The 18,443-nt window shown below is 41.2% G+C and overlaps 1 protein-coding gene across 5 annotated transcripts in view; it reads right to left on the reverse strand.

The window, feature by feature from the left end:
- Positions 1 to 18,443, reverse strand: part of SUMF1 (sulfatase modifying factor 1) — a 110,743-nt gene that overhangs the window by 39,276 nt on the left and 53,024 nt on the right. For 3 of the 5 annotated variants that reach the window (XM_036870064.1, XM_036870061.1, XM_036870063.1), the window contains exons 4-7: positions 11,380 to 11,462; positions 9,213 to 9,335; positions 8,344 to 8,458; positions 587 to 703 (exon numbers count right to left, since the gene is read on the reverse strand). In XM_036870064.1, the coding sequence (XP_036725959.1) occupies positions 587 to 703; positions 8,344 to 8,458; positions 9,213 to 9,335; positions 11,380 to 11,462 (438 nt within the window). The remainder of the gene's footprint in view (positions 1 to 586; positions 704 to 8,343; positions 8,459 to 9,212; positions 9,336 to 11,379; positions 11,463 to 18,443) is intronic. The other 2 variants (XM_036870066.1, XM_036870062.1) reach the window with 1 other exon arrangement.

Below are 18,443 nucleotides of genomic sequence, written 5' to 3' on the forward strand. Positions count from 1 at the left end.
CAACATTCCTCCCATGCCAGAAAAGGTAAAACTCAAACATGGTTGTCTAAATTCCCATGGTTTATGATGCACTGAACTGACATACTGTGGAGTTCAGCAAATAATAATGAAATGACTCAACTTCCTTATTCAACATTCACCCAGAAAACATCCTTTCTCATTTTCCCCAAACAATGCTCTTCAATCAAAATTTCAACCAATGAAAACTCAGGCAATTAGCTGGATGATAAACGCCATCTACCAGATCTCACTAGTTATTAATAAACATTAATGAATCTTGCATACTTATTTATATATCTCACATTTGATCACATTTATGAGGCTGAAATAATTTCTAAAGTTATAGACAGATTCCCTCAAATCATTATCACCATCACAATCCAGCAGCATATAAAATGTCCATAGACATGTCTATACAATGCTTTAAGGTTGAAATAAGAGACAAGTGCTTCATATCCCTTTGGGGAAATTCCAAGATTAATGTCAATAGAAAATAAATACCCGAAACACATGAAATTGCTGCCACAGACTGCCCAGGGGATGGAGGTAACCTTTTCACAATACATACTCAGAGACTGATACTCACTGGGTTAATAATGGTTTCTTCAACAGAATGGTGAATGGTCCACCAGTCTGAAGTCCACTCCCAGGCATTCCCTACTATATTGTATAAGCCGTAACCATTGGGAGGAAAGGCGTCAACCTAAAAATTAAAAAAAGGGGGAAATGTTGTCAAAGTACTCACCTTGTCTAGAAAACCTCTTTGGTACAAAAATGCACAAAGAACTCTTAAAGTATGAATATTAATTCTCATTCCAACAGTGAAAATACAATCTGGCCAATGTAGAAACAAAGAAAGATATTTTTCAGCTTTGAGCTCTCAAAGAGAGTTTAGAAACCTAAGAAGAGTTTACATTACATGGTAGGAAAGTCAATGAAATTATTCCTAATAGAGAGACTAGTACTGATCATAAGTCAAATCTGTATCTGACTGGGGAGTGAGGGGTAAACGATCTTTCGACCTTCAAAAGCATAACAGAAACACCATATTAGACCCGGTATCAGTCTTGTCATCAGAGCTGAGCTCTGCTGGCCATGATGTCTTTTTAGCACTGAGAGATCCCAAGCCAATTCTGTCCTCTCCACCAGCCCCCTCCAGCTTATCTTTACGCCTCAGTCGTTATCATCGCAACACTGAGGGGACTTGTTTTTATAAAGAAAATGTGAATTCACTGCCAAGCGTATCTGTAATACATAGAGGGTTTGCAATCTCTGGCACCTGGAAGTATGAGGTAAGCTGCACAGGCTCTTCAGCAAGTAGTCTGATCACATTTCAAAGGCAGACCAGACAGTCTGCCACATAATACTGTCACAGACATGGTACTTACTTGTGTAAGAAGGAGGATGGGGAGGAGGACGAGAGAAAAATCTTTGACTGAAGAGTAAATATGTACAGAACAGTTTTGCTATTTTAGGGACTCAAAATTTTTCCTAACATATTGTAATAGAAATTCTTATACATGAAGAAAACTTTTATTTTTTAAATGAAAAAAATATTAAGGTATCTTTGGGGTTCTTTTTTAAAAATCTTTTTTTAAATCCATGTTTTTTTCCCAATTAATGAGGTAGAACTAAAAGGAATACCATTCACTTCTACTTGGCTTCAGATGGTTTTAGATCGACACATAAATATGGAAGCATCTGATACTTGGGCAATTCAGAGCACTTCAAAGTTATGAAGCTACTCCAAAAAAAACTTAATCCAGGCAAGGTGGAAAGCTGAAAATTTTTACCACTCTGCTTCCTTACTCAGCATTCATTATGGAAACAGTGGTACCTATTCATTGCTTCATTCAGTAACTCCATGCGTGTCGACTGAAAGCAGGAAGGGTCTGATGACATAGACATGAACAAGCTTTAATGAGGGAGAAAGGAGGAGGATACCAAAAAAAAAAAATCCAATCCTGAAAGGCAGGGTGGGATGAGTAAGGTAAGATAATGAAAGAAAAGGTGCAGGAACTCCCAAGAGGGAGAGATTTCAGGCTGAAGGTGAACCCTCCTCAACAAAGGTAGAGGTACCTTGTGGGAATTGAGGTCAGAGTTCAAAAGTCAGAGAGACAGTAAAGGAGGAAAGGCCAGAGGATACACTGTCCTTTCAAGAATTTGGAGATGATCAGGAAGAGCAAGACAGAATAACAGCTGGAAAGAGAAGGAAGGAAAAGAAGAAAATAAGTTATTTCAGGGAAAGAAGGGAAGGAGCAAGGGACGCAAGAGCAAGTGAGGTGGAACGAACGTTCTGGAAGAAGGAATCATTTCTCAGGCTCAGAGAGCAGACAAGTGGAGGGGCTCTCAGGTCAGTCAGCCTGAGGTCCGCTTTATGGGCCAACACACAGCAACCACTGGGCAAGCAAGTTAGCCTATCTGGAGCAGTTAAGCCATAAGATGAGGAACTAAGAGCATCTACTCAAAGGTTTGAGGGGTTATCCCTCTTTAAACAATGACATTTAAGTGAGGTAAAATCAGGAGGCCACCACCCCCAAAATTACCACACAGAGTATAAAAATTTTAAATGCTCATGGTTAAATTAATCACACCAACCAAAGCTTCCTTCCAGAAAGCTCAGAAGAAGACAAATGTACCTGAGAAATACTTCAAACATGTTTATTTTCAGGTGAATGAGCTGACAGCCATGAAAACCAAAACATACTAATAACTGTACAACCGAGGCCTAACCAAATACAAATCTAATTCTTCAAATTCACTGTGGTCAGAATAATCTGCTCAGTTTACAACCAGAGTGAAAATAATAAAATACATAAAATAGCAGAGGAGGGAGCTATTTCACTGTAGTCCATCCTATCATTAAAGTTCAATTCCTGCTCTCAACTGACCAGGGCCTGTGGACACAACAAGGCAGCTAAGAAGGACGAGATAATTCTCTGGGTAAACAGTCCCAATTTAAAGGTACAGATCTTGTCAAGTCTCATTCCAAACACAGGTGGAAGTGGTCTCTCTATAACTTGCTGCTTTTTCTCTCCTCAGGTCCTGTTTCTCAAATTGGTTATTTGCGGGCTCCTGTTAACTGTTCTAATTTTGTCTTAGGAACTTCTACGGCAACTTCTTCAGGTAAGTTCTGTTGAATATACTCCAAGCAGACATCTATTGAACCCACAGTTAAATGCTCCAACTCTAAATATCTGTAAAGTATCCTTATTTCATACGGAAACTGGTGTTTTCTGAAAAGGTGCACTGACTTGAGAATAAATGACTATTTTCCTTGGAGGCTCATGTGCTTAAATAATGATAAGAAATTCTGTAGCCATTAAGTGCTGTAAAATATTCATAACTGTCCAACACAGCTTCTCATGGCCTTTTATGAAAACTGGCAGGCGCTAATATAATTTGTGAGGCCCATCAGAAGCCCATGCCATAGGCTTCAAGGCTAAGGGCAGTGGCCCTACTTCACACAGACTCCCATCGAAGAGGGACATCCAGGCTGCCAAGGCCCTTCTCAAACCACGTGATGGCCACTGTCCTGTTTCTGCACCAACTATCATCTTTCCTGGGGGGTCATGAGCAACCTCATCAGGCACCTTATTCTGTTCATCCTGCAGCGCCGTTCTGCCAACAAAAGGTGGCCCATGAGATACTGGCTGGGCTTCTTACCCAGGAAATGGTTGAGAAAAGGTTGAGATAGTTTAGACCCCGAGGTCTCTAATCACTCATTTTACTGACTAAAACTATGCACCCATGAGAGCACAAGCGATCCTGAAGGAAACTTGAGAAGAACCAACTTCTAGATGGCCTGATTAGTCTTTTGTCTGTTGAATAATACATCCAGTTCGCATTGGTTTGTGTCAGTACCTTTATCATATACCTAACTCATACATATAGAATTTTAGAAGCACACACATATGCACTCATGTGCCTATTTAAGGGCAACATATTCTCATGCAACTTTTCTTTTTTTATATTAACTCTGCAAAAAAAAAAAAAAACTATATTGCTTTAACTATATGGCTCAAAATATTTTTAAAGTTCTGATAGGTCAAGTGTCTCCTCACCCTTCAACTTTTCCAATGTCTCGGTCTTTCTCACTTGTTTATTATTTCAGTTGAAATTCTGGAATCATTTGGTCATGTTCCAAATAACATATGTGTGCTACATTCATAAATACATTTTGGAAGAAATATATTCGTGTGAAACAAAAATACAAATATTTTAAAAATGACAACTGTTTGAAAGATTGTTGAAAGAAAATTATTCTCTGTAACAACAAACCCAGTAAGGTGCTATTTCCTCACCACAAGATACCTTTCCTGACTGCGTTGAGAAAACGACACCTGGCCTTCTCAAACTCTTCCAAAATATAGCAGAGGGAGGAACACTCCCAAACTCATTCTACAAGGCCACCATCACCCTGATACCAAAACCAGACAAAGATGTCACAAAGAAAGAAAACTACAGGCCAATATCACTGATGAACATAGATGCAAAAATCCTCAACAAAATACTAGCAAACAGAATCCAACGGCACATTAAAAGGATCATACACCATGATCAAGTGGGATTATCCCAGGAATGCAAGGATTCTTCAATATACGCAAATCAATCAATGTGATACACCATATTAACAAATTAAAGGAGAAAAACCATATGATCATCTCAATAGATGCAGAGAAAGCTTTCAACAAAATTCAACACCCATTTATAATAAAAACCCTCCACAAAGTAGGCATAGAGGGAACTTTCCTCAACATAATAAAGGCCATATATGACAAACCCACAGCCAACATCATTCTCAATGGTGAAAAACTGAAACCATTTCCACTAAGATCAGGAACAAGACAAGGTTGCCCACTCTCACCACTATTATTCAACATAGTTTTGGAAGTTTTAGCCACAGCAATCAGAGAAGAAAAAGAAATAAAAGGAATCCAAATCAGAAAAGAAGAAGTAAAGCTGTCACTGTTTGCAGATGACATGATACTATACATAGAGAATCCTAAAGACACTACCAGAAAACTACTCGAGCTAATCAGTGAATTTGGTAAAGTAGCAGGATACAAAATTAATGCAATCTCTTAGAAGAAAATTAGAGAAATCTCTTGCATTCCTATACACTAATGATGAAAAATCTGAAAGAGAAATTAAGGAAACACTCCCATTTACCATTGCAACAAAAACAATAAAATACCTAGGAATAAACCTACCTAAGGAGACAAAAGACCTGTATGCAGAAAACTATAAGACACTGATGAAAGAAATTAAAGACGACACAAACAGATGAAGAGATATACAGTGCTTTTGGATTGGAAGGATCAACATTGTGAAAAGGACTATACTACCCAAAGCAATCTACAGATTCAATGCAATCCCTATCAAACTACCAATGGCATTTTTGACAGAACTAGAACAAAAAATTTCACAATTTGTATGGAAACACAGAAGACCCTGAATAGCCAAAGTAATCTTGAGAAAGAAAAATGGAGCTGGAGGAATCAGGCTCCCGGACTTCAGACTATACTACAAAGCTACAGTAATCAAGACAGTATGGTACTGGCACAAAACCAGAAATACAGATCAATGGAACAGGATAGAAAGCCCAGAGATAAACCCATGCACATATGGTCACCTTATTTTTGATAAAGGAGGTAAGAATATACAATGGAGAAAAGACAGCCTCTTTAATAAGTGGTGCTGGGAAAACTGGACAGCTACATGTAAAAGAATGAAATTAGAACACTCCCTAACACCATACACAAAAATAAACTCCAAATGGATTAAAGACCTAAATGTAAGGCCAGACACTATAAAACTCTTAGAGGAAAACATAGGCAGAACACTCTATGACATAAATCACAGCAAGATCCTTTTTGACCCACCTCCTAGAGAAATGGAAATAAAAACAAAAATAAACAAATGGGACCTAATGAAACTTAAAAGCTTTTGCACAGTAAAGGAAACCATAAACAAGATGAAAAGACAGCCCTCAGAATGGGAGAAAATATTTGCAAATGAAGCAACTGACAAACGATTAATCTCCAAAATATACAAGCAGCTCACGCAGCTCAATATCAAAAAAACAAACAACCCAATCCAAAAATGGGTGGAAGACCTAAACAGACATTTCTCCAAAGAAGATATACAGATTGCTAACAAACACATGAAAGGATGCTCAACATCACTAATCATTAGAGAAATGCAAATCAAAACTACAATGAGGTATCACCTCACACCAGTCAGAATGGCCATCATCAAAAAATCTACAAACAATAAATGCTGGAGAGGGTGTGGAGAAAAGGGAACCCTCCTGCACTGTTGGTGGGAATATAAATTGATACAGCCACTAGGGAGAACAGTATGGAGGTTCCTTAAAAAACTAAAAATAGAACTACCATACGACCCAGCAGTCCCACTACTGGGCATATACCCTCAGAAAACCATAATTCAAAAAGAGTCAGGTACCACAATGTTCATTGCAGCTCTATTTACAATAGCCAGGACATGGAAGCAACCTAAGTGTCCATCGACAGATCAATGGATAAAGAAGATGTGGCACATATATACAATGGAATATTACTCAGCCATAAAAAGAAACGAAATTGAGTCATTCGTAGTGAGGTGGATGGACCTACAGTCTGTCATACAGAGTGAAGTTAGTCAGAAAGAGAAAAACAAATACCATATGCTAACACATATATATGGAATCTTAAAAAAAAAATGGTTCTGAAGAACCTAGGGGCAGGACAGGAATAAAGATGCAGACGTAGAGAATGGACTTGAGGACATGGGGAGGGGGAAGGGTAAACTGCGACGAAGTGACAGCGTGGCATGGACTGATATATACTACCAAGTGTAAAATAGATAGCTAGTGGGAAGCAGCCGCATAGCACAGGGAGATCAGCTCGGTGCTTTGTGACCACCTAGAGGGGTGGGATAGGGAGGGTGGGAGGGAGACGCAAGAGGGAGCTGATATGGGGATATATGTAACTGTATAGCTGATTCACTATGTTATAAAGCAGAAACTAACACACCATTGTAAAGCAATTATACTCCAATAAAGATGTTAAAAAAAAAAAAAAGAGAAAACGAAATGCTTTCAACATTGCTTCATTAATGTATGGTTTTGCTGACAAAAGGGCAGAAAGAAAGGAACACTCATGGAGGGAAACATGTGATACGCAGTCTGGAAAAGAGTTTGGTTATATATCTGAAACCCTTATCAAGAAAGTTTTCTAGTCTTTGACTCATTAATTTCACTGTTAGGAATCTATCTTTTAAAAAATCATCAGACTAATAAGGACCTACTGTATAGGATAGGGAACTCTTCTCAATACTCTGGAATACATGGAAAAGGAATCTAAAAAAGAGTGGATATATGTATATGTATAATTGAATCACTCTGCTGTACAGCAGAAACTAACACAATCAACTATATTCCAATAAAAATTTTTTAAAAAATCATCGGAGATACAATATCTATGCATAAGATGTTCATTGTTGTTTAGCAGAAAAATAGATATAATGTAAATTTGCAAAAATAAGAGATAAATAAATTAGGGTTCATTCAAATGACAAGTTATCCAGCTGCTAAAAGACATGTATTTGTGAAGAACTGCTAATGACAGATAAAATGTTGCTGATATTACCCAGGGAAAAACAGTAGGATTTTAAATATTATAGTATGACCGAAAAGCAATATCTAAAAAATATATAGGCACATATACACCAGAAACATTTATGCTGGCATCTATGGTAGTTAAGAGCATGGCCTTTGAAAACAAACCGACCTGGTTCAAATCCCAGCTGTGCTGCTTTCCAGCTGTGTAACCTTGGGCAAGTTAGTTAACCTCTGTGTGCCTCAGAATGCTCACCTGGAAAACGGGGATAACAGTACCTACCTTACAGAGCTGAAGAGACACTCAATGAGATAATTCATGCAAATGTCTCAGCAACGTGCCTGGCACTCTGCAAGCACTCACTAACTACTAGCCATTAGGAGCATCATTAACACGGGAGACGAATGGGAGGAAATGCACCTACACGTTAACAGGGGTTACCTATCTCTGGGTGGCAGGATTCCAGATCCTTTCAATTTTCTCCTCTGTACACTTCTTGTTTTTTCAAAGTTTCCACAACAAGTATTATGGAATCAGAAAGAAAAAGGTGTTACAGAAGAAGAACGTCTGGTTAATTATTAGTATTTGCTACGTGCGGTGGTGGACGGAGGCAGGAAGGGTGCAGCACGTGGGGCAGAGAGTGAGCGGCGCTTTCACTCATTGCTGGCGGTTTCTGGGTGCGCTGCAGCCGCCGCCATCCGTCACAAGCCTTGTTACTCACAGGCGCAGTCCCTCGAAAGCCGTCCTCTCCGGTGTTGGTCACAGGAAACTCGCCCTGCCAAATGTTGGCATAATGTTGGCCCTTCGGCTGCAGTTTGTTGCCCCAGGGGAAGAGTCTGTCAGAAGAGACACAGGCATCAGCCTGTCAAACAGACACAGGCTTCTGGACGAAAGTCAAGAGGAGGAAGGCAGTGAAAGAGAGAACATTGCTTGCTTGTTCCGAGTGAGCTATTCTTTAAAAAAAAAAAAAAATACATAAAGCTTTTAATCAGGATTTTTTTTTTAACTTCCGCATAGCCAGTTCATGTCAAGTTCACAACAACCTTGGTCTCTCCCGAGGACTCAGGAGGCCTGAAATAAATCACAGAACTAAAAGAAGGGCTTATAGGAGGCTGGGAAAGCAGACATCATCCTGGACTTATATGGAAGCAGGCAACATCACACCGCACTTTTTTATAAAGCCTTCGTTATTTTAAGGAGCCTTTCCTAGAAGATGTGACCCAAACATGAGTTTTCTGTCTCATGGCTCTGGAAGCAAAGATATATTGCTGCTTCAGGAGATGCCTAAGATAAGAAAATCCAAAAAGCAAGGCAGCCTGCCAGGAGGCTCTAAGGAGGACTATGTGACACGGGGATGGGGGCTCAACTGCCGTAGCCCACCTCACCGCACACATGGCTTTGGGAGACTGTCAGGGGGTGGTGACCCCTGCATCCACGTTCCCCAAGTAACTTCACGGGCGGGAAGAAAGCCCAGTAGGAGCAAGCTGCGATCTGGCTGGGGTTTTAAATCAACTGTCCAGCTAATGTAAGTTCCGTAGATTTAGAAAAAGGACCACATACTGTTAGGCAAAGACGAGACCCTCCAAGTACCTATTTTGCAGGCCTCCTCGACAGCTGTACTCCCACTCGGCTTCCGTGGGCAACCGCTTCCCCGCCCATGTGCAGTAGGCGACGGCGTCGTTCCAGGAGACGTGAAGAACCGGGTGATCTGGCCTGGGGAACAGCGAGAGCAGAGTTAGCAGGCCAGGATCCGGAACCGGAACCGGAACCGGAACAGGAACCGGCAGGACCAGCTTCAGCAAAGTGCCCATCATCACCTTCACCTCAATCTGTGATGCTGAGCTGGGCCTGGTCCCCAAATCAAGCCCCAGCCGGGCCACATCTGTCACCCTCTACCACGGGTTTCTGACATCTCAGGCTCCCAAAGAGCTTATGATCCCCCTTGGAACAAGACTCAAAACATTTCTTCACTTTGCAGGCAGGCCTGGACCCCGAGGGAATCTCACTTGGTGCAGTGGGTGTGGAGATGCACCGGCCAGATCCCCCTATGAGGAAGGAATGATTTTCCAGCTGCTGGGAGTGGCATCAGCAGAAGCTTCCAGCTCTCAGCTCCTTCAGGAGAGCTGCAAAGAGCCACCTCACAGCCACCAATGACCAACCACGGCAGGGGCATAAAGGCACAGCCATGTGAGTTCACCATAGCTAAATCCTATGGGTCATTTATACCCCAGAGCCCCAGGGACCGGGTGGGACGTCCTGGACCTGCATTGTAGTCTTGGCTTCGCCCTCTGCCCAATCCTGTTTCCTCCCCATCCCTTCCACAGGTGTGGATCCCCTTATATAAATATTCTGCACACCAAGCTCTATCTCAGCATCTGTTTCCAGAGAATCCAATCTGTGATACTTGGCCTTAAACTCTGTGTCTTTCTGCTATAGATGAGTCAGCTATATGTGCCTCACTCTAGCAAGTGAGGAATCTAGCAGATTCCAAGTAAGTCTTTATTTTTTCTAAAGGTATAGAGGGGTAGGGAAGGTTAGGGGGAAAGTTTGAGAATAAGGGGATAAACATATTTACCCAGCACCAGATAACTTTAATTCCCTGCTCACTCTTTCTCAGGTGTACTCTACATTCCTAGGCTATTTCTTCAGCATCTTTGAATTCCCTACAGTAATTACACCATGACTTTCACTTATTCTTCACAAGCGTTTATTGAGTACCTATTACATGCCAGTCACTGTTTTCAGCACTGATATTAAGACACGCACTTTTCTCAGAAGAAGGACTCAGTCAGTGCATATAATACATTCCACTCTGAGTTTTCCTTCTACCCTTTGCTTTTTCTTTTTCTATTAAATTCAGGGAAGAAGATAATAATTGGGACCTAAGAGGCCGTCAACCTGAGGTACCCAAGAATCCTACAACTTTCCACCTCATGGTCTATTTCTACCATAGAGGCTACCACCTCAGGCTTCGAAAGATTTCTGACGTTTTCAAGGGGCTATATCCCTAAAGCTGAACTTCATGTACTTCCAGCTTCCTGACAATGAGGGCAATAACCGGGAATGTTGTCAAAAATAGAAGCTCGAAAATCCCATCTGAAAAACTAGGTTAGGAGAACAGTTTTCTTGGGCTGTTGAGATGCTGAGTCCTGACCCAAACCTTTCTGCGTCTTCAGGGCTTAAAGTGCCATCCGTTTTTGCTTGAGATAATTATTTCTTTGCCACCCTGGAGACTTGCTGACCGACTTGCAGCTCTGTGGTTTTTCAGTCAGACGGTGGCTTCAAAGTATGTCAGTCCAGGACTGGAGATAACATGAGTCCTAAACCCAAGGCCTGAGCTTCTACAGTGGCCACCTGGCAGGACACCACCACTTATCTGTAAGACAGATGGTCTCCTTCCTCACAATGACCCACTCATGAGGGAGAGCAAACAGACAAGTTGTAAAGGTTAAACATGTCATGAGATTTGTAATAGGCCTGTCAAAGGGGGAAAAAATCTGCAAGAGGGAACCCTCTGACAGGCCAAATGAGGGAGGAAGAAGGTCACTTATTGAGAGCTCTCTGTGAATTAGGCGCTATGTTTGGGTCTGTACGTACATACAGTATTTCCTGCCATCCTATTTTCCTACCAACCAAGTGAGTAGAGTTTGTCATACTCACTCTTTTATAGAAGATGGCCACTGAGTTTCTTTTCAACAGCACAGGAACCTATTTTGGAAGGAAACATGTCATCTGGGGAAAGACCCGCCGGCCTCACCTGTGCAGGACAGTAGAGTCGGGCCCTTCTGGGTGTCTCCAGTTAGCGCCTTTAACAGGTAACCACCAGGGAGCAGCTGCCACCTCAAAGCAACCCAGAATAAGCTGAGGTTAGTTATGATGCCTCTAGAAAAACACTGACTCAGTCTGTGCAGAAAAAAATCTCTCTTAAGGTCTTCAACTTCCAGGTGACTTACCAAATAACTTTACCAGAATATCAAAAATAAAGATTTATATGTAACTAAATCTAACAAGTAAGCATTATCTCGGGAACTCCCTGGCAGTCCACTGGTTAGGAGTTGATGTTTCACTGCTGTGGTCCAGGTTCAATTCCTGGTTGGGGAACTAAGATCCAGCAAGCCACACATTGTGGCCAAAAAAAAAAAAAGCATTATCTCACATCATAAAGCACCACAGTGATTAAATAAATATGTATCTAAATGGTGTGTGTCTCCAAGAATTTTAAAAGACACACTTCTAGCTAACCCTCTATAATCTCTAACAAGTGAGACAGGTAGTACTACTCCTATTTAAAAGATGGTTGGGCTTCCCTGGTGGCGCAGTGGTTGAGAATCTGCCTGCTAATGCAGGGGACACGGGTTCGAGCCCTGGTCTGGGAAGATCCCACATGCCAAGGAGCAACTGGGCCCGTGAGCCACAACTACTGAGCCTGCGCATCTGGAGCTTGTGCTCCGCAACAAGAGAGGCCGCGACAGTGAGAGGTCCGCGCACCGCGATGAAGAGTGGCCCCCGCTTGCCGCAACTAGAGAAAGCCCTTGCACAGAAACGAAGACCCAACACAGCCAAAAATAAATAAATAAATAAATAAATAATAAAAATAAAGGAATTAAAAAAATAAAAAAATAAAAAAAAAAATAAAAGATGGCGAAACAGCATTAATCTTACAGTTAAGTGCTGGGCTGAAGGTCAACCAAGGTAGTCAGAGACCAAGCTGAACCACAGCATAAAGAGCTGGAGTGTGTTTTCAAAAGACCCTGGTTAATATCCAGCCCAACATGAGTTGCATGGCTCTGGGCAAGTTCACTGCCTGCAGGGCCCCAGAGTCCTCATCTGTGAAATGGGAGCAGGCCCGCCTGCCTCACCTACCTCAGACTCAGAGGAGGCTGCATTAGATAGGACTGGGAAGTGCTCAGCCCAGATCCTGTTCCCAGAACCTGAACTCCTACTTTACAGTTCTGTTAACCTAAATACCCATATCAAGTGGACCTCATTTAGCAATTGATTGAGAACTTGGCTTTGGAGTCGGGCAAAATGAGATGTGAATCATGGCTCTGCCACTCCCAGGGTGACCCCTGGCAACCTAATCAACCTCCCCACACCTGTTTTCTCATTTGTAGGTGAAGACAGGAACAATGCCTACCTCAGGGGTTATTACAAGGAGGAAACAGAACGTACACACAGGGCTTAGGACTAGGCCTAGCACTTAGCAAGCACTCAGTAAAGGGAACCAGTCTCAACCATGGGCCTCATGACAGTCAGGAAGAGAGTTACCAAAAAATTACCATCATCAATGATGCTAATACTAAGTAAAGAAGTGTGCAAATGTTTCTTCTAATATAAACCAGAGCAGACTCAAGGTTATCCCCATGACAATGTTACTCTCAGTCCTCTGCGTCCTGATGAGCCAGCCTGAGGGGAAGAGAAGGGGGAATGTGATCCTGCTACCAATTACAGCAATCACTGAAAACACCAAACCCTGTCTGGTTCTTTTTTCACATCAGCGCAATCAAAACATTCATGGTATTCCAATCACAGTTTGATGGAAAAAGCCAAATTCTTTTATATTTCAACGAAAGAGGCATTGTGTCCTTAAAGGACACTACTGCAAAGTGTTTTATTTTTCAGAGAGCAGGAGAGGTGAAAGGCATGGCTTCTTCCTATTTCTTCTGTGGCACTGCGGAATCTTTAATGAGGAGATGTTCTCGCTGACGACTCTGCTTGATGTTTAGGTGCCAGTGACAGGTAACTCATTCCATGTCAAGGGAAGACCTGCAGAGAAAGCCCAGGTCATCCCACTCTTACATTTCAGTATCTGTACATCACTCACCCACCTCTACCCTGCCCCCAACACTAAGGCCACCAGAAGGTTCTATTTCTCAAATAAAAAATAAAAAATTTTTAAAAAGGAGAAGAAGAAGAATAAAAACAAACAAACAGGAAAAATGTTAACCTTTGTTAAATCTGGGTGGTAGGAACTAGAATGCCAGTTTTTCTTATACCCTATTGTATTTGGAAATATTTCATCATTAGCAATTTTTTTTAACATCTTTATTGAAGTATAATTGCTTTACAATGGTGTGTTAGTTTCTGCTGTATAACAAAGTGAATCAGCTATACATATACATTTATCCCCACTTCTCCTCCCTCTTGAGTCTCCCACCCTCCCTATCCCACCCCTCTAGGTGGACACAAAGCACCCAGCTGATCTCCCTGTGCTATGCGGCTGCTTCCCACTAGCTATCTATTTTACATTTGGTAGTGTATATATGTCCATGCCACTCTCTCACTTCGTCCCAGCTTACCCCTCCCCCTCCCCGTGTCCTCAAGTCCATTAGCAATTTTTTTAATGGATTTATTTATCTATTCTATTACTGATGGGCATTTGGGTAGCTTCCAGTTTGGGCTACTATGAATGGTACTACTTCTGTGAACATTCTTGAAAGCTCATGACTGAGTAAATATGCGTAAGCATTTCTGCTGATTGCACGCTGTGGAGTGGAACTGCTGGATCCCAGGGTAGACACAGGCACAGCTTTAGTAAAGACAGCAAACACAAGCCTTAATGGCAGAAGTCCTCCACAGTTCGCGACCTTCTTCAACGGGGAACTTCCATGGAGTTGGACTGTGTGTGGTAGACACAGGGCAGCTGCTCCAGTGGCCTCTGAGTCCATTCCCTTTCCCTCTCTTCTTCCCCTTAACTCACTCTGGTTGCAAATATTTATTGAGCACCTGCTGTCTGCCAGGAGCTGAGCCTAATTCCTAAAGGGGATCTTCAACTCCCAGAATCCTCAGAGTATGACTTAAGACAGTTGGTATATTGCGAGTTTTTCAACTATTTGTTGCACATATTTATCTTACATGGTTAACTGCACAAAGCAGGATACAATGTGTGAACCTAGTCATTTTATTTTCTTCCAAAAATATCTATAAAACTCAAATTGGTGGGTCCAGGTACCACCTTACACACATGGGTTCTATAGCTCCTACTCAACTTCCTCCCCATCATATACACACACTTTCCTCTCATTCTAGATATCTGCTTTTCATTTCTCCCACTACCACTCTTGCCTGAAATCTTTCACATTTCTTAGCAACCCACTGAAAACAGACCACCTCAGCACAACTGACTTATTAGGCCACATAATTCCTTGTTGGACGGGTGCTGTCCCGTGCACTGTAGGATGCTCAGCCGCATCGCAGACCCCTCCCCACTAGATGCCAGTAGCATCCTACCTGCCACCCAACTATGACAACCAAAAATGTCTCCACATTCACCAAGCCCCATACAAGAGAAAGCTAGGGGGCCTATAAGGGAACCTAACGGCATCGCCACCTGTCAGAAAGACTGTAAGTCCCCACTGTAATGGTCAGATTCAGAGTCAGGAACCATTTCCACGTAGGACACATGAAGAAGGAAAGATAAGTAATCAAAGTCACCCACAAGAGAAGACTGAGCTCAGAGGTAGTACATCATTCATCATAGCCAAGTTATACTGGGAAAGCCATGTTTTCTGGCCAAACTTATGGCAAATCCCATCGAGTGTCACCAGGTGCCTTCTTTCAAATATCACTGATAACTCCATGTTTTTATTTATTTATTTTTTAGCATCTTTGAGTATAATTGCTTTACAATGGTGTGTTAGTTTCTGCTTTATAAAAAAGTGAATCAGCTATACATATACATATATCCCCAAATCTCCTCCCTCTTGCGTCTCCCTCCCTCCCACCCTGTCTATCCCACCACTAGGAGGTCACAAAGCACCAAGCTGATCTCCCAGTGCTATGTGGCTGCTTCCCACTAGCTATCTATTTTACATTTGGTAGTGTATATATGTACATGCCACTCTCTCACTTCGTCCCAGCTTACCCTTCCCCCTCCCCGTGTCCTCAAGTCCATTCTCTACATCTGCGTCTTTATTCCTGTCCTGCCCCTAGTTTCTTCAGAACCTTTTTTTTTTTTTTAGATTCCATATATATGTGTTAGTATACGGTATTTGTTTTTCTCTTTCTGACTTACTTCACTCTGTATGACAGACTCTAGGTCCATCCACCTCACTACCAATGACTCAGTTTCATTCCTTTCTATGGCTGAGTAATATTCCATTGTATATATGTGCCACATCTTCTTTATCCATTCATCTGTTGATGGACACTTAGGTTGCTTCCATGTCCTGGCTATTGTAAATAGAGGTGCAATGAACATTGTGGTACATGACTCTTTTTGAATTATGGTTTTCTCAGGGTATATGCCCAGTAGTGGGATTGCTAGGTCGTATGATAGTTCTATTTTTAGTTTTATAAGGAACTTCCATACTGTTCTCCATAGTGGCTGTATCAATTTACATTCCCACCAACAGTGCAAGAGGGTTCCCTTTTCTCCACACCCTCTCTAGCATTTATTGTTTGTAGATTTTTTGATGATGGCCATTCTGACTGGTGTGAGGTGATACCTCGTAGTTTTGATTTGCATTTCTCTAATGATTAGTGATGTTGAGCATCCTTTCATGTGTTTGTTAGCAATCTGTTTATCTTCTTTGGAGAAATGTCTGTTTAGGTCTTCTGCCTTTTTTTGAATTGGGTTGTTTGTTTTTTTGTTATGGAGCTACATGAGCTGCTTGTAAATTTTGGAGATTAATCCTCTGTCAGTTGCTTCATTTGCAAATATTTTCTCCCATTCTGAGGGTTGACTTTTCTCCTTGTTTATGTTTTCCTTTGCTGTGGAAGAGCAGGTAGGATTGTATTGCTATAAACTTCCCTCTTAGAAATGCCTTTGCTGCATCCCATAGGTTTGGGGCCATCTTGTTTTCATTGTCATTTGTTTCTAGGTATTTATTGATTTCCTTTTTGATTTCTTCAGTGGTCGATTGGTTATTAAGTAGTGTATTGTTTAGCCTCCATGTGTTTGTATTTTTTACAGATTTTTTTCCTGTAATTGATATCTTGTCTCATAGTGTTGTGGTCAGAAAAGATACTTGATATGATTTCAATTTTCTTAAATTTATCAAGGCTTGATTTGTGACCCAATATATGATCTATCCTGGAGAATGTTCCATGAGCACTTGAGAATAAAGTGTGTTCTCCTGTTTTTGGATGGAATGTCCTATAAATATCAATTAAGTCCCTCTTGTTCAATGTATCATTTAAAGCTTGTGTTTCCTTATTTATGTTCATTTTGGATGATCTATCCATTGGTGAAAGTGGGGTGTTCAAGTCCCCTACTATGATTGTGTTACTGTCGATTTCCCCTTTTATGGCTGTTAGCACTTGCCTTATGTAATGAGGTGCTCCTATGTTGGATGCATAAATATTTACAATTGTTATATCTTCTTCTTGGATTGATCCCTTGATCATTATGTAGTGTCCTTCTTTGTCTCTTGTAAGAGTCTTTGTTTTAAAGTCTATTTTGTCTGATATGAGAATTACTACTCCAGCTTTCTTTTGATTTCCATTTGCATGGAATATCTTTTTCCATCCCCTCACCTTCAGTCTGTATGTGTCCCTAGGTCTGAAGTGGATCTCTTGTAGACAGCATATATAAGGGTCTTGTTTTTTTATCCATTCAGCCAGTCTATGTCTTTTGGTTGGAGCATTTAATCCATTCACGTTTAAGGTAATTATCGATATGTATGTTCCTATTACCATTTTCTTAATTGTTTTCGGTTTGTTATTGTAGGTCTTTTTCCTTCTCTTGTGTTTCCTGCCTAGAGAAGTTCCTTTAGCATTTGTTGTAAAGCTGGTTTGGTGGTACTCAATTCTCTTAGCTTCTGCTTGTCTGTAAAGGTTTTAATTTCTCCGTCGAATCTGAATGAGATCATTGCTGGGTAGAGTAATCTTGGTTGTAGGTGTTTCCCTTTCATCACTTTAAATATGTCCTGCCACTCCCTTCTGGCTTGCAGAGTTTCTGCTGAAAGATCAGTTGTGAACATTATGGGGATTCCCTTGTATGTTATTTGTTGTTTTGCCCTGCTGTTTTAAAATTTTTTTCTTTGTATTTAATGTTTGATAGTTTGATTAATATGTGTCTTGGTGTGTTTCTCTTTGGGTTTTTCCTGTATGGGACTCTCTGCACTTCCTGGACTTGATTGACTACTTCCTTTCCCATATTAGGGAACTTTTCAACTATAATCTCTTCAAATATTTTCTCAGTCCCTTTCTTTTTCTCTTCTTCTTCTGGGACCCCTAAAATTCGAATGTTGGTGCGTTTAATGTTGTCCAAGAGGTCTCTGAGACTGTCCTCAATTCTTTTCATTCTTTATTCTGTATTCTGCTCTACGGTAGTTATTTCCACTATTTTATCTTCCATGTCACTTATCCGTTCTTCTGCCTCAGTTATTCTGCTATTGATTCCTTCTAGAAAAGTTTTAATTTCATTTATTGTGTTATTCATCATTGTTTGTTTGCTCTTTAGTTCTTCTACTTTGTAATTAAATGTTTCTTGTATTTTCTCCATTCTGTTTCCAAGATTTTGGATCATCTTTACTATCATTACTCTGAATTCTTTTTCAGGTAGACTGCCTATTTCCTCTTCATATGTTTGGTCTGGTGAGTTTTTACCTTGCTCCTTCATCTGCTGTGTGTTTCTCTGTCTTCTCATTTTTGCTTAACTTACTGTGTTTGGGGTCTCCTTTTCTCAGGCTGCAGGTTCGTAGTTCCCATTGTTTTTGACGTCTGCCCCCAGTGGCTAACGTTGGTTCCGTGGGCTGTGTAGGCTTCCTGGTGGAGGGGACTAGTGCCTGTGTTCTGGTGGATGAGGCTGGATCTTGTCTTTCTGGTGGACAGTACAACGTCCAGTGGTGTGTTTTGGGGTGTCTATGACCTTATGAT

This window comes from Balaenoptera musculus, chromosome 11, assembly GCF_009873245.2.
Source record: "Balaenoptera musculus isolate JJ_BM4_2016_0621 chromosome 11, mBalMus1.pri.v3, whole genome shotgun sequence".
NCBI lineage: Eukaryota > Metazoa > Chordata > Mammalia > Artiodactyla > Balaenopteridae > Balaenoptera > Balaenoptera musculus.